This window comes from Corvus moneduloides, chromosome 3 (genome assembly GCF_009650955.1).
Source record: "Corvus moneduloides isolate bCorMon1 chromosome 3, bCorMon1.pri, whole genome shotgun sequence".
Classification (NCBI taxonomy): Eukaryota; Metazoa; Chordata; class Aves; order Passeriformes; family Corvidae; genus Corvus; species Corvus moneduloides.
In genome coordinates this window covers 3,601,028-3,612,743 of record NC_045478.1, presented here as the reverse complement: position 1 = coordinate 3,612,743, position 11,716 = coordinate 3,601,028, and the positions used below count along the sequence as shown (strand labels likewise).

General features: G+C 55.4%; 1 protein-coding gene across 1 annotated transcript; it reads right to left on the bottom strand.

Moving 5' to 3' along the window:
- Positions 1 to 4,113: 4,113 nt before the first annotated feature.
- On the bottom strand, positions 4,114 to 11,103 carry XKR5 (XK related 5). Its single transcript, XM_032104499.1, has 7 exons — positions 10,984 to 11,103; positions 9,996 to 10,179; positions 9,725 to 9,894; positions 8,852 to 9,061; positions 8,092 to 8,261; positions 7,452 to 7,563; positions 4,114 to 6,730 (listed from the first exon to the last, which is right to left on the bottom strand). Exons 1-7 carry the CDS (start codon positions 11,039 to 11,041, stop codon positions 5,664 to 5,666), a joined length of 1,971 nt encoding a protein of 656 aa, XP_031960390.1. The 5' UTR covers positions 11,042 to 11,103; the 3' UTR covers positions 4,114 to 5,663.
- Between the last annotated feature and the right edge of the window lie 613 nt (positions 11,104 to 11,716).

Sequence of the window (11,716 nt, the reverse complement as noted above, 5' to 3'; positions counted from 1 at the left end):
CCCTGGACCCAGCACCGAACCAGGACCCAGGACCTGGCCCAGCGCCAGACAGAGAACCCAGCTCCGGTCTGGGCTCCTGCTTTGCCCCATGCACACCCTGGCACTCCATGGCGGGTGGAGGCACCCCCTGGCCTCAGCACCCACCTCACATCTGCACCGCAGTACTGTGCACATCTGGACACCCACCCATGCTTGAACCCACCTATTGTGCGTGTGTGGATGCCCACCTGCACCTGCACCCACCGACTGTTTGTGTGCAGACAGCCTCCCACCTCTGCACCCACCTCTGCCCCCACCTGCCATGCACGTCTGGGCTCCCACCCACATCTGGACCCACCTCTCCATGCATTCAGCACCCACCTGTGTCCCAGCATCCACCCCCTTGTGCACAGCCTGACACCTTGCTCTGCAACCCAAAGTCCCAGTGCTGAACCCCAAATCTCCCTCATTAACCAGGGAAAGGCCTGAGGCATGAGGTGCCTTCCATATCCCACCCCGTTCTCAAATCCACACCCCAGCTCCGCTTGGGCTGTAGCAGTGGGGACAATCCAAACAGGTCTCCAGGGCAGAACAGTGGAACATTTGCTGTTATTTATTGAAGTCAATCCCTAAAATCCTCCCCAAAGCTCCTCAGGGAGCTCCAAGGACATTAGGGGAGTGGGCAGGGCCCTTTGGTGGCTTTGCTTAGGAAAATCAAGGTATAAACAGTGTTTTGATTTGAAAGATCTCCCTTCAAGCAAAACAAGCACTGGATCCTTTTGCTTCCAGGGTCTTGTTCAGCTCCTCCAAACATCCCTGGATCCCCACGGATCCCTCACAGATCCGTCTTGTGTCCAGTGAGGATGGATTCACAGGAGGGGGAAAACACCACTCCAGCACATTTGAGGGAACTTGAGCCATCTCAAACCTGGTGCTGAGAGCACAAAGCATTTTCCTCCAGCCAAATCCAGCCCGGGAAGCAGAGTCCCTGGGTCCTCATTAAGCACTCGGTCCTATTAGGCAAGTCCTGATTAGCTGGGCTTACCCTCTGCTCCCCCCCTCCGTGGTATTGTTTAGCCTTGGAGCCATGGGCACAGAGCTGCAGCCTGGGCCCTGCCTTTTACAGGAACACTGAAGGCACCAGAAAGGGATTTGCAGCAAACCAAATTTAATTAAAGGGGGAAAAAATATCCAAAGTTCCAGCTCGGAAAAAACAAACAAATAACAACAGCCCCAGGGCAAATAATTCTGTTTTCTGTAATGTCCAAGTATTGTGTTTCAATGTTGTTGGAAGTGAAAAGATGTTTGTTTTTTTCTGGGGAAATCTTTCTTGAGCTAGTTTTGGGGTGGGGTGGGGGGTGTTACATCATCTTGGAGCTGGAGGGAATGTTTTTCATCCAGCCCAAAACCTGGCACCCAGGGACAGTACTCAGAAACTGGGCTGCTGGAAGGTGAGATTGCAGCAGGGCCGGGGCAGGGCTGCTGCCACCCTCGAGCCGTGTTGGTACAACTCCATCCTGCTTTATTTCGCCTTGAAAGAGGGACGAGAGTGACCCATTAAAAACAAGCCGAGGGGACGGCGCCAGCGGTCAGGACAGCCACATTCCCACATTCCCAAACCCAGGCAGTCACCTGGGTATTGTTTCATTTCTTAGGGACATAGCCTTTGTTCCTGCCTGTTTGCTCTTTTTTCCAGATCACCAGAGAGTGGCATGGCCAGTTCTCCTGGGGAGCCCGTGGGTCACTCCCTGCATTGTCAAAATTCATGCTCAGTTCCTGCTCCTGTGTTTCCCTGGAGAGCTCCTCTCACCTGTAGCATTGAGCTCTCCTGGGCTGGGGCATGACCCTCCACCTCTCTAAAGGGAGGGAGAGGGTTTCCTTAAGAAACAAAATGGAAAAGAAAAGGTTCACAGGAGGCAAATGAGCAGAAATTTTCTATTCTAGAGCAGGCAAAAGCACTGGACAATCTGTCTGAGTGTAGTGGGATGGAGATATCCCCTCGCTCCAGCCCTTCTGTGGGTGGCTGAAGCCCAAACGTTGGTGATGAGCACCCCCAAAAGCTGGGCAGATCCTGGTCTAGCTCAGGATAACATTCCTCATCCAAAAAAAGCTTTATGGGAGATGCTGCAGAAGGAGCAGAGGGTCTGGCCGGGTCTCCTCAAGCATTTGGGGCATTTGGAAGATACACCAGCAGGTTCCCTGGAGGAGTTGGGCCATTGCCCCTCTGCCAGCTGCAGTTTTCCATCCTGGGATTGGACTGGCCCAGGCCTCCACGTTGCTCCACACAGAGCAGTGACCTGGAATTTGTGGGATTTCTGCACTCCATGGGTTGATGTGAGGACAGACCAGAGTGGGGAGTGACCAGATCACCCACCTGGGCACAGCTCCAGGGAAACAGTGCCAAAATCAGGACTCAGCACCATGGTGGGGACAGCTGGAGCCAGTTCTACCAAACCGCCAGGGTCCCATCCTGCATCCAGTGTGATCTGGGGCATCTCCCCTCACACACACACCTTTGGACCTGAAGGCACCATGGAATATTTACACGTGGATGACTCTTCCTGAATACCAGCTTGGCAAGACCCTGCCAGTGATTTTCAAACATTCCCCATTGCCCGGTGATGCCTGGGAAGTAAAACGAGATGCCACAGCCAGGGTCTCATTCCTCCAGGCACTCTCTGTGCACTCCACCTCCAGTATCCCAGAGCTCCCATTTCATTCCCACTGGCTCCCAGTGCAATGCCGCAGCAGCATCAGTCCTGTACGTCCCTCTCCTCTCCAGTCCCCATCCCTGGAGGGATTTAAAAGCCGTGTGGATGTGGCACGTGGGGACATGGGTCAGTGGTGGCCTTGGCAGTGCTGGGGGATGGTTGGACTCGATGAGCTTAAAGGGCTTTTCCAACCTAAATGGTTCTGTGATTCCGTAACACAGGCACTGGATGTGCACCGCAGGGTCTGGACCTTGAGCAGCATCTCCCTCTGGTGGCAAAGGGACAAGGAGTTTTGGGGAGAAACTCCTCCCCAGCGTGATTTTCCCGGTCTGGCAGCATTGGGAAAAATCTGAATGTGCACCAGGTCATTGGGGCATCTTCAGTTTCACCCCCCAAAAGTTGGGAAGGGTGGGGAGGGGTTTCTGGAGCTGTGATGTGCTGCTGGAGTCCTCCTCCTTCAAACAGGGCTTTAGAATTCACCAAAGAGCAGGTTTAGATTGGATGTTGGGAAGAAATCCTTCCTTGTGAGGGCGGGGAGACCCTGGCACAGGGTGCCCAGAGAAGCTGTGGCTGCCCCTGGATCCCTGGAAGTGTCCAAGGCCAGGCTGGACGGGGCTTGGAGCCACCTGGGATAGTGGAAGATGTCCCTGCCCATGGCAGGGGGCTGGAATGAGATGAGCTTTAAGGCCCCTTCCTGCCCAACCCATTCTGTGACTCTCTGATTAAATACAGATTATTTCTACAGGTGGAGGCCTGTGGCTCAGGGCTGGGGCTGTACCAGCACGCAGGACTTGGACCCTGGGTGCAGCAAGGCTCTCACAAAGGCTGGAAGCCTTTCAGGACAGACAATCCATATTATCCACATTGCTCCCAAGGAGAAGGTGAAGGGGAGCACAGCTCTCCAGTGACCAACTCTCATCGTCAGGGAGCAAAGCCATGGGAACACAGCCCTCACACAAACACCCTCTCCCTACCCCAGCCTTCATCCCCACTCTGTCCCCAGATTCCCCCCTTCTTTTTTGCCACTCCTTGACCTCCCCAGGATTTCCACAACCGCCTCCTCTGAGGTCAGAGGTGTCAGCTCATGGTGCACCTCTGCATTGTGGGTGTGCTTTGAGAAATCAAAGCCCTTGTTTACACCTGACTCCTGCGCACAAAAGTATTCTTTACTTTCTCAAAATTGTCTGCTTCTTTTCTGACTGGCCTGTGGGACAGTTTCATGCTGGCTGAATCTTTTTTAAACACCCAACCTTAGCCTTCCCTGACACATTTTCATGCCATTCCCTCCTGTTGCCCACGTCCCTTCTTCACCCTCGCGCTGGAAATCCCGACTGGGAATCCTGGGGCTGCAGGAGCCAAGAGTGGGAAGGGAGACCCATCCACACCTATGTGCACCCCAACATGAGACACAGACACAGCAAAGGCTGGTTTAGGGTTTTTTTGAAGCATAATTATATATTATCAAAAGTAGAAAACCAAGCGAGATAAAAATTCCTGTAATGGCCCGGCAGCGCTGCTGCCTTCTGTGTGATCCACACAGTGAGAAGGGCTCTGGAAAAGCCACTGGAACTGCTCCTGCCTGCAGAGCACAGCCACAGCATGGGGGGCTGGGGTTCAGTTGGAGACAGGGAGCCTTCATCACCTTGGAATGCGGCTTCACTCCACATCCAGCACCACGTGGGTTTTCAAGGAAACATCTGGCAGGGTCAGCCCTGAGCAGTGAATGCATCGTGGAAGCTTTTTTTAATAATTCATCACATGCCTGTGTTCTTCCTGCTGCCTTTCCAGCCCTGTGGCACCACCAGAGTCCTGCCTACAGTGGGACAACAGCTGCAGAGCACAGCCAGATGTGCTCCAGCTGGCACACGTGAGCTTGGTGGTGAGTCTAGCTGCTCACACCTCAATTAACATGTCAAGCCATGTCCTGCATGTCCTGGGCATCAACCTGTGTCCTGGGCACAAATCCATGCCCAGCCAGCCTGGTGGGAAGCACTGACTATTTCTGGGACCACGGTACTGATGGTTTTAGTTCCTGAGATAAATAAACCCTGCCTGCACTGGGGATTTCACGGTGGCAGGAGAACTGGTTTGAGATTTGGCCTGAGGCTAAGTTTAGGGGGAAGCATCCAGGCAGATGTGGATCATAACCTGGTAACCTGGTCTAGTGGAAGGGGTCCCTGCCTGTGGCAGGGGTTGGAACTGGATGAGCTTTAAGGTCCCTTCCAACCCAAATAATTCTGGGATCCTGTGATCTGCAGCTGGAAGGGGACAAGGAGGAGGCTGGAGAGGAAAGGCCACTTGAGGAAGCAGAACAGTGGGCAAGCAGCAGGACATGGCTTTTGGCTGTAATTTCAGGTCCTGAGGTTCTGGTCTGCAGCATGAAGAGGATCTGCAATCCTATGAGACCCCCAAAAATGGATTTGGAAAAGGTCTCAAGATAAACCTGGTGGGGAAAAACAAATCAAGCAATGCTGAGCCTTACTTGAGGCCTTACTCTGCCTGGAAGGAAGGACACCTGGGAGTAAAACTCACCATTTTTCTGGTTTGGGCACTTATTTGTTCTGAGAGAACTGCTTTGGCCAGCAGTGCAGCCCCTGGAGACAGCAACCAGATCTCCACACTGGGACAGGCCAGCAGCCTGTGCAGGCACTGGTTAAAGGACACACTTCAAGTCATTGTCACAAATACACCAAAGGCAGAAGGCTCCGGCTGCCTGGCAGGACTGTGACATAAATAAGCTCAAAAAATAACCAGCCCTGGATTTTTATGGCTTTTTAAGGCTTTTGAAGTTCTTCAAAACTGCAAGGAGATGTACTGAGAAGGAAGGTGATGTCCCAGTGATGGAGGAGCACATCAGCCCTGTGGCAGGGGCACTGTGGGGACAGTCTTCGTCCCACCACCTCCTGCCATACTCTATTGACGAGACAGTCACCCCAAAGCTGACCCAAAGTGACAGTGCAGCCATTTACAGGGTCACCCTGGCAACCCAGACAGGTCTGTCCCCTCTCCCAGCTCCCCCAGTCCTCGCTGGGGGCATTTAGGGCCAGCCTTGGGAGTGGAGGTGAAGCACGGTGACCTCAGCTTGCTCCTCATGACAGTCCCCTGCAGGCCACAGGGGTGGGTGTCCCAAAGGTGATGGCACCCCACAAGGGCACCCTCTGTCCCTGTGGGCTCTGATCCCTCTCTGGGGGGACCTGCCACCCCACAGCTGCCTGTGTTGCCAAGGGAAGAGCTTCTCTGCAGACACTTGTGGGCACAGGCGCCCAGGATTGGGCTGATGCTGGCCATCCCAAAGGATAAATCCCCTCTTCCTCCTCCTTCTCCTTTTCCCAGGCAGCCTGGGGCAGGCTGGGCTTCGCTGTCCCTTTGCACCAGGGCTGTGCTCGTGGCTGTGGCCATCCCTGTCCCAGGCGAGGTGATTCCTCCTGCGCTTGCACTGAAATACACAGAGGAGCTCTCGGTTGAATCCGGGGAGAAGCCACCAGGATGGGATGTGGATGGGGGAAAAGCAGGCTCCTGCCCTGCTCCACCCTCCTGTGCCATTCCCACAGCGCCAGCGCTGGGTTTGACGCCTCCCCCATTCCCCACTGCAAGCCCAGAGGGAGGGATGTCCCTCATGGGGAGGGAAAAGTTTGCCCCAGGCTCAACACCAGGGGGTTTCCCCATTGTCCATCCTCCGGGAAAAGCCTCTCCCACGCCACCATCTCCGAAAGCTGCGTTGATCACGGACAGATCTCCCGTCTTCAAGGCCAGCTTCACCAGCAGCCAGTGGTGATGGTCTGTCCAGCTGTCCTCCAAACACCCTTTGGACTGCAGGAGCGATGAGCTGGTCTCATTTTTGGGGTCTGTCTTGGTCTCTTCCCCTGCCAAGGACTCTTCATCTCCCAAAGTCCCTGAACTCTGCCCAGCTTGGGAGCTCTCTCCAGACACCTCCTCATCCCCAGCTGTTGCAGCACTGCAGGTTGTCTCCAGGAATCCCTGCCAGATCTCCGTGGACTTGGGATGAAGCAGGCTGTAGTAAATCACCAGAGCTGTGGCACCTGGAGAGGAGCAGAAAGGTGTCAGTGATGAGTCCCAGCAGCATTTTGGTCAGGTGTGAAGAGGCCAGAACTTGCTGCACCTCCAGATCAACAAGACCTTTGCAAAGACGCTGCTGAGCATCAGGTGTCTGAGCAGCACATCTTTTGAGCATTTATAGGGATGCAAGAATCCCACTTGAGCAGCTTTTGGGAAAGGAAGTGCACAATCAGGCCCAAATTTAATCTGGATTAATTTGCAGACTGAGAGTTGCCCAGCAGGGAGATGAGTGATGCAGGAAACCTTCCATGTCACAGCATCCCCATCCTCTGGCCTTTCAACCAGCAGGTTTTTAAGACACCTTCCTACTTATATCCTAAACACATCCAAGACCAGAGGATTTGCTCCTTTTCCATCCCATTTCTTTAACACAGTTGATCTGAGGGTCTGGGAAGTTGCACAAAGCCCACCCGACTTCCCTCTGCCCCATCCCACTGGGAAAATATGATCCTGCTTGGCACAAAGATGCTCCAAGGGCTGGAGCCCCTCTGCTCTGGAGACAGGCTGAGAGTTGGGGGTGTTCACCTGGAGAAGAGAAGGATCCAGGGAGATCTCAGAGCCCCTTCCAGTGCCTAAAGGGGCTCCAGGAGAGCTGGAGAGGGACTTGGGACAAGGGTCTGGATGCTCATTTCCTCAAACTACTCTCAAAATGTGCAATCCAGGCTCTGAAATCAATGTTCTTACCTATTACAGACCCTGACATGACAGCCCCAGTCACAGTCAGGCTGTTCCTCAGCTCTGCCTGCAGGAACCGGGTGCCCAACAGCAGCAGGAGCGTGTTCTCCATCAGCATTATCTGCAGGGCAGGGGGAAGAGAGTCATTACTTATTTCCTTCTGATGGCTTTAGATCTGCCTCTGACAACAGAAAATACCCAGTTTATAGATTTTCATAGATTCTTAGAACCACGGAATGGTTTGGGTTGGAAGGGACCTTGAAGATCATCTCATTCCACCCCCTGCCATGGGCAAGGACACCTTCCACTATCCCAGGTTGCTCCGAGCCCATCCAACCTGGCCTTGAACACTTCCCCTGTTACATTTTGCACCTAATTTATCACTTTAAACATAGAACTTGTTGAACTGAACTTTCTGCAAGGTTTTCACCTTTTTTTTACCACTGACATTGTAAGGCTGCCTCTAAGGAATCAAAGGCAGCTCAGAAGGGCACATCAGCCTTGGTGAGCACATGGCTTTGTCAGGACACAGTAAAACGCTGGATTTTTAGCAAGTGGTGATATGAGAGATGAAAATGGAGAGTCTGAAGCTGCTGCTTGTCCCCAGCAGCTGCATCCGTGTGCAATACAAAATATCCCAGGTACTCACTGCATAAAACACGGCCACCCTGGTCTTGGAGGGGCCAGGCCGGACATTGATGTAGCAGAAGATGTACATAGCTCCCAGCAGGCAGTTGAAGAGCCTCCAGTGGCACGGCTGGGCCACGATATCCGTCTGCTGGGCCACCAGCCAGAAGGACATGAGCAGCCAGTGGACACCTGCAGGGAGAAGGTTATGCCTTTTCCTGGTCTTAAAATCAAGAGTCAAACACAGTTAGAAGGGAAAAAGGGATTTTACCTTGGTATTTATTTTAAGGATCCTTAGGTGCACTACGTTCAGGTCAAATGCACCTTAATGCACACCACAATGCACACCCCCAAAAGATCAGGTATAACATTACAGGCCTTACTAATTAGCATATCTATCAGAAATTCCCCAATGAGAGGCTCAAATGAGCCCCCCTCCCCAAGGAGCCTTCCCCTGGATGGTTCTATCTCAGTTTACAGAATGTGTTCTGGAGAGGACCTTGGGGTCTGGGCACACTGATCCCTAACTACGAAGCCTCTAAGATGTTGAGTGTCCTAGCTTGACAAACAAGTCCAAGAATGCAGGCAAAAAGCACTAAGAGTACAGAAGTTATAAAAAGGTATAAAAAGGGTATAAAAGAAAAGGCAAAAAATCATCATGGCATCAAAGGGACTGAATTTGCAAAGCCATTCTTGGGGGATGCTGCCAACAGCCGCAGCACCAGGAGCACGGCAGGGCTGATGTCGGGGTGAAATGTGGAGAACGGGATCTCAGGTCTTACCTGCCACAGCGAAAACCCAGAAGGAATAGAGCCTGGCAAAGAGCACCAGGGCCAGGACCCGGGTGCCCAGCATCCCTGTCCTCCAGAGCAGCAGGCACAGGATGACGGCGGCCGGCGGGCTCAGGTGTCCAGGCCTCAGCAGGCAGGTGAAATGGCTGTAGGAGACCAAAGCCCAGGCCAGGGACAGCAGGGACAGCCCTGCACTGACACCTGTAGGGGACAGGGGCAGTCAGGGCTCTGATGGAGGCCCAGATGCATGGCAGGGCCAATTCTCTGTGTTAAGGAGGTGTTGGTAGCACAGCATCCCCATAAAAGCCAGACACCCCTTGATCCTGGCAAGTGAATCACGCAAAGGCCTTAAAGGCCATCCTGTCCAACCCCCTGCAATGAGCAGGGACACCTTCCACCAGACCAGGTTGCTCCGAGCCCTGTCCAGCCTGACTTCAATGTTACCAGGGATGAAACTGGAGTATTTCAACTAAATCCTGCTAATTCTGGTCTCTGTGTGCTTGGCATCTCCCTGTGGATACCCTCTGAGTGCTCTCTCCATGGGCAGAGCTCTGCAGCCCCAGGGCAGCTCCATCCCAATCGCTGCCATCGGACCAGAGATGGACAATGAACGAGTGTGACCTTGCACATGTCATGACTCGGCACCCAACATCCCTCTTTGCACACCTGAAAGTTCACCTTTGGGGCAAAGCAGCCACCTCTGCATTCAGCCACAGCAGATCTTTCAGCCACACTTGTCCCTGCTGCTCCACATCGAGGCTTCCCAGTCCCTTTGCCGCACGTTCCTCCATCCAGAGGACACACACATCCCTCACCCAAACGCATCACCCCTCCCCAGCATGAACCATCCTCCTGGGAACTCACCAGGGATGAAGCCTGCTGGGTCCACAGCCACCACAACATAGGCCTGGAGCAGGAGGTGAGGCAGGGTCTGCAGCAGGGCCTCCAGGAGCCGCAGGACACAAACGTCCCCGAGCTGAGCCAGCACCTCCCCGGCACTGCCGCCTGTCTCCACCCGCAGAACATCCCAGTACCTGCAAGGGTCACCATCACAAGCTGCCCACCCTGCTTTGGGGAAGTTTGGGGCTGCAGCCAGGTTGTGGAGGCGGGGTGGATCATGGGGAGCATCTCTCACCGCTTCCAGAGGCCCAGCTGCAGGAGGTGGAGTGCCAGGAGCCAGCAGCCAGGCGAGTGTCCGTCTGCCCGGAACCAGAGGATGCTGAGGAGCTGGGCAGCGTAGCCGGGCACCAGGCAGGCGATGGTCAGCCCGAACCAGCCCAGCTGCCCACGGACAAGGTAGTGGATGATGGCACAGAGCCCTGGAGAAAGGCAGAGAGGCAGCGCTGAGGGATGACACAGCCACAACCCCCAGCAACTGAGAGGTGCCATTCACAACCAGAGAATCCCAGACTGGTTTGGGTCAGAAGGGACCTTAAAGCTTATCTCATTCCACTCCCTGCCATGGGCAGGGACACCTTCCACTATCCCAGGTTGCTCCAAGCCTCGTCCAACCTGGCCTTGGACGCATCCAGGGATGAGGCAGCCACAGCTTCTCTGGGCAACCTGTGCCAGGGTCTCCCCACCCTCACGGGGAAGGATTTCCCCCTAATATCCAATCTAAACCAACTCTCTGTCAGTTTGAAGCCATTCCCGCCAGAACTCCATCTCCCAGCCCGCCCAGGGGGTTCGCAGCCCTTGTCCTTATCTCCAGCTCCAAGCCTGCTCCCGGTGGCTTTGTCAGCTGTGGCACAGCCACCGCCACCGAGGGGCCGGGCCCCAAGAAGGGCTCTGATAAAAAAGCTCGGGCTCCAAAATAACCAAATAAATAAATAAATAAGTGGGGGAGGGAGGAGGAATCTATTTTTCGTATTAAAAATCCAAGAGGACGGCTGGGCCCTCGGGGGTGCCGAACGCCCGCGCCCACCGGGACACCGCGGGCAGAACCGCGCATCTCCCCAAGCGCGGGGGCGCAGGGGTGACCCCCCTCCTCCCGGCTCCCGGGGGTGACCCGAATCCCCCGGGATGGCCGCAGAGGGGTCACTGCCAGCATCCTATCCGCCTTCCCCCCTCCTCCGCGGCAGCGCAGCCCCCCGCGTCCCCGCGCATCCTGCGCGCTCACTCACGGGCGCCGCTCTCCGCCGCCAGCAGTGCCAGGCTGAGCCTGGGGACGGCCCCGCGCATCCTGGGAGCAGGACAGGGAGGAGGAGGAGGAGGAGGAGGGAGGAAGGGGAGGAGAAGGAGGAGGAGGAGGAAGAGGAGAAGGAGGAGGAGGAGGAGGAAAGAGCGGCCGCGGCCGGTCCTGCTCCGCCCGCCCCTCCCCGGCCTCCCCGGCCTCCCCGGGCACCTCCCCAGTGTCCCCTCCCCGAGCAGTGTGACATCACGGTGCTTGCGTCACCCTCGGGGGCTTGGGGACACAGAGACCGACGGGGCTTCACCAGCCCGAGACCCCTGGAGCTACTGTGCGCTGCCACAAGCCCATCCCGCTATCCCCCAAATTGTCGTGCACCGGCACAAGCCCGCTCCGGCGTCCCCCGGGTTCTTGTGCGGTGGGCACGAGCCCATCCTGATGTGCCCCGGGTTTTTCAGAACTGGCACAAGCCCACCCCACTGTTCCCCGGGTTCTTGTGCACTGGCACAAGCCCACCCTCGTGTCCCCCAAGTTGTTGTGCGCGGGGACGAGCCCACCCCGATGTCCCCCGTGGGACGGCCGTGATGTCCCTGTGCCGCAGGGATGAGCACTAGGTGGCAGCTGGGACATGCCGTGCACAGAGCCATAAATTAATCCCGTTCCTTTCCCGCCCTACCACAGAGATGAGGCCGTTGTGAAATGGGATCCCGAGCGTCGGAGGTTGCAGG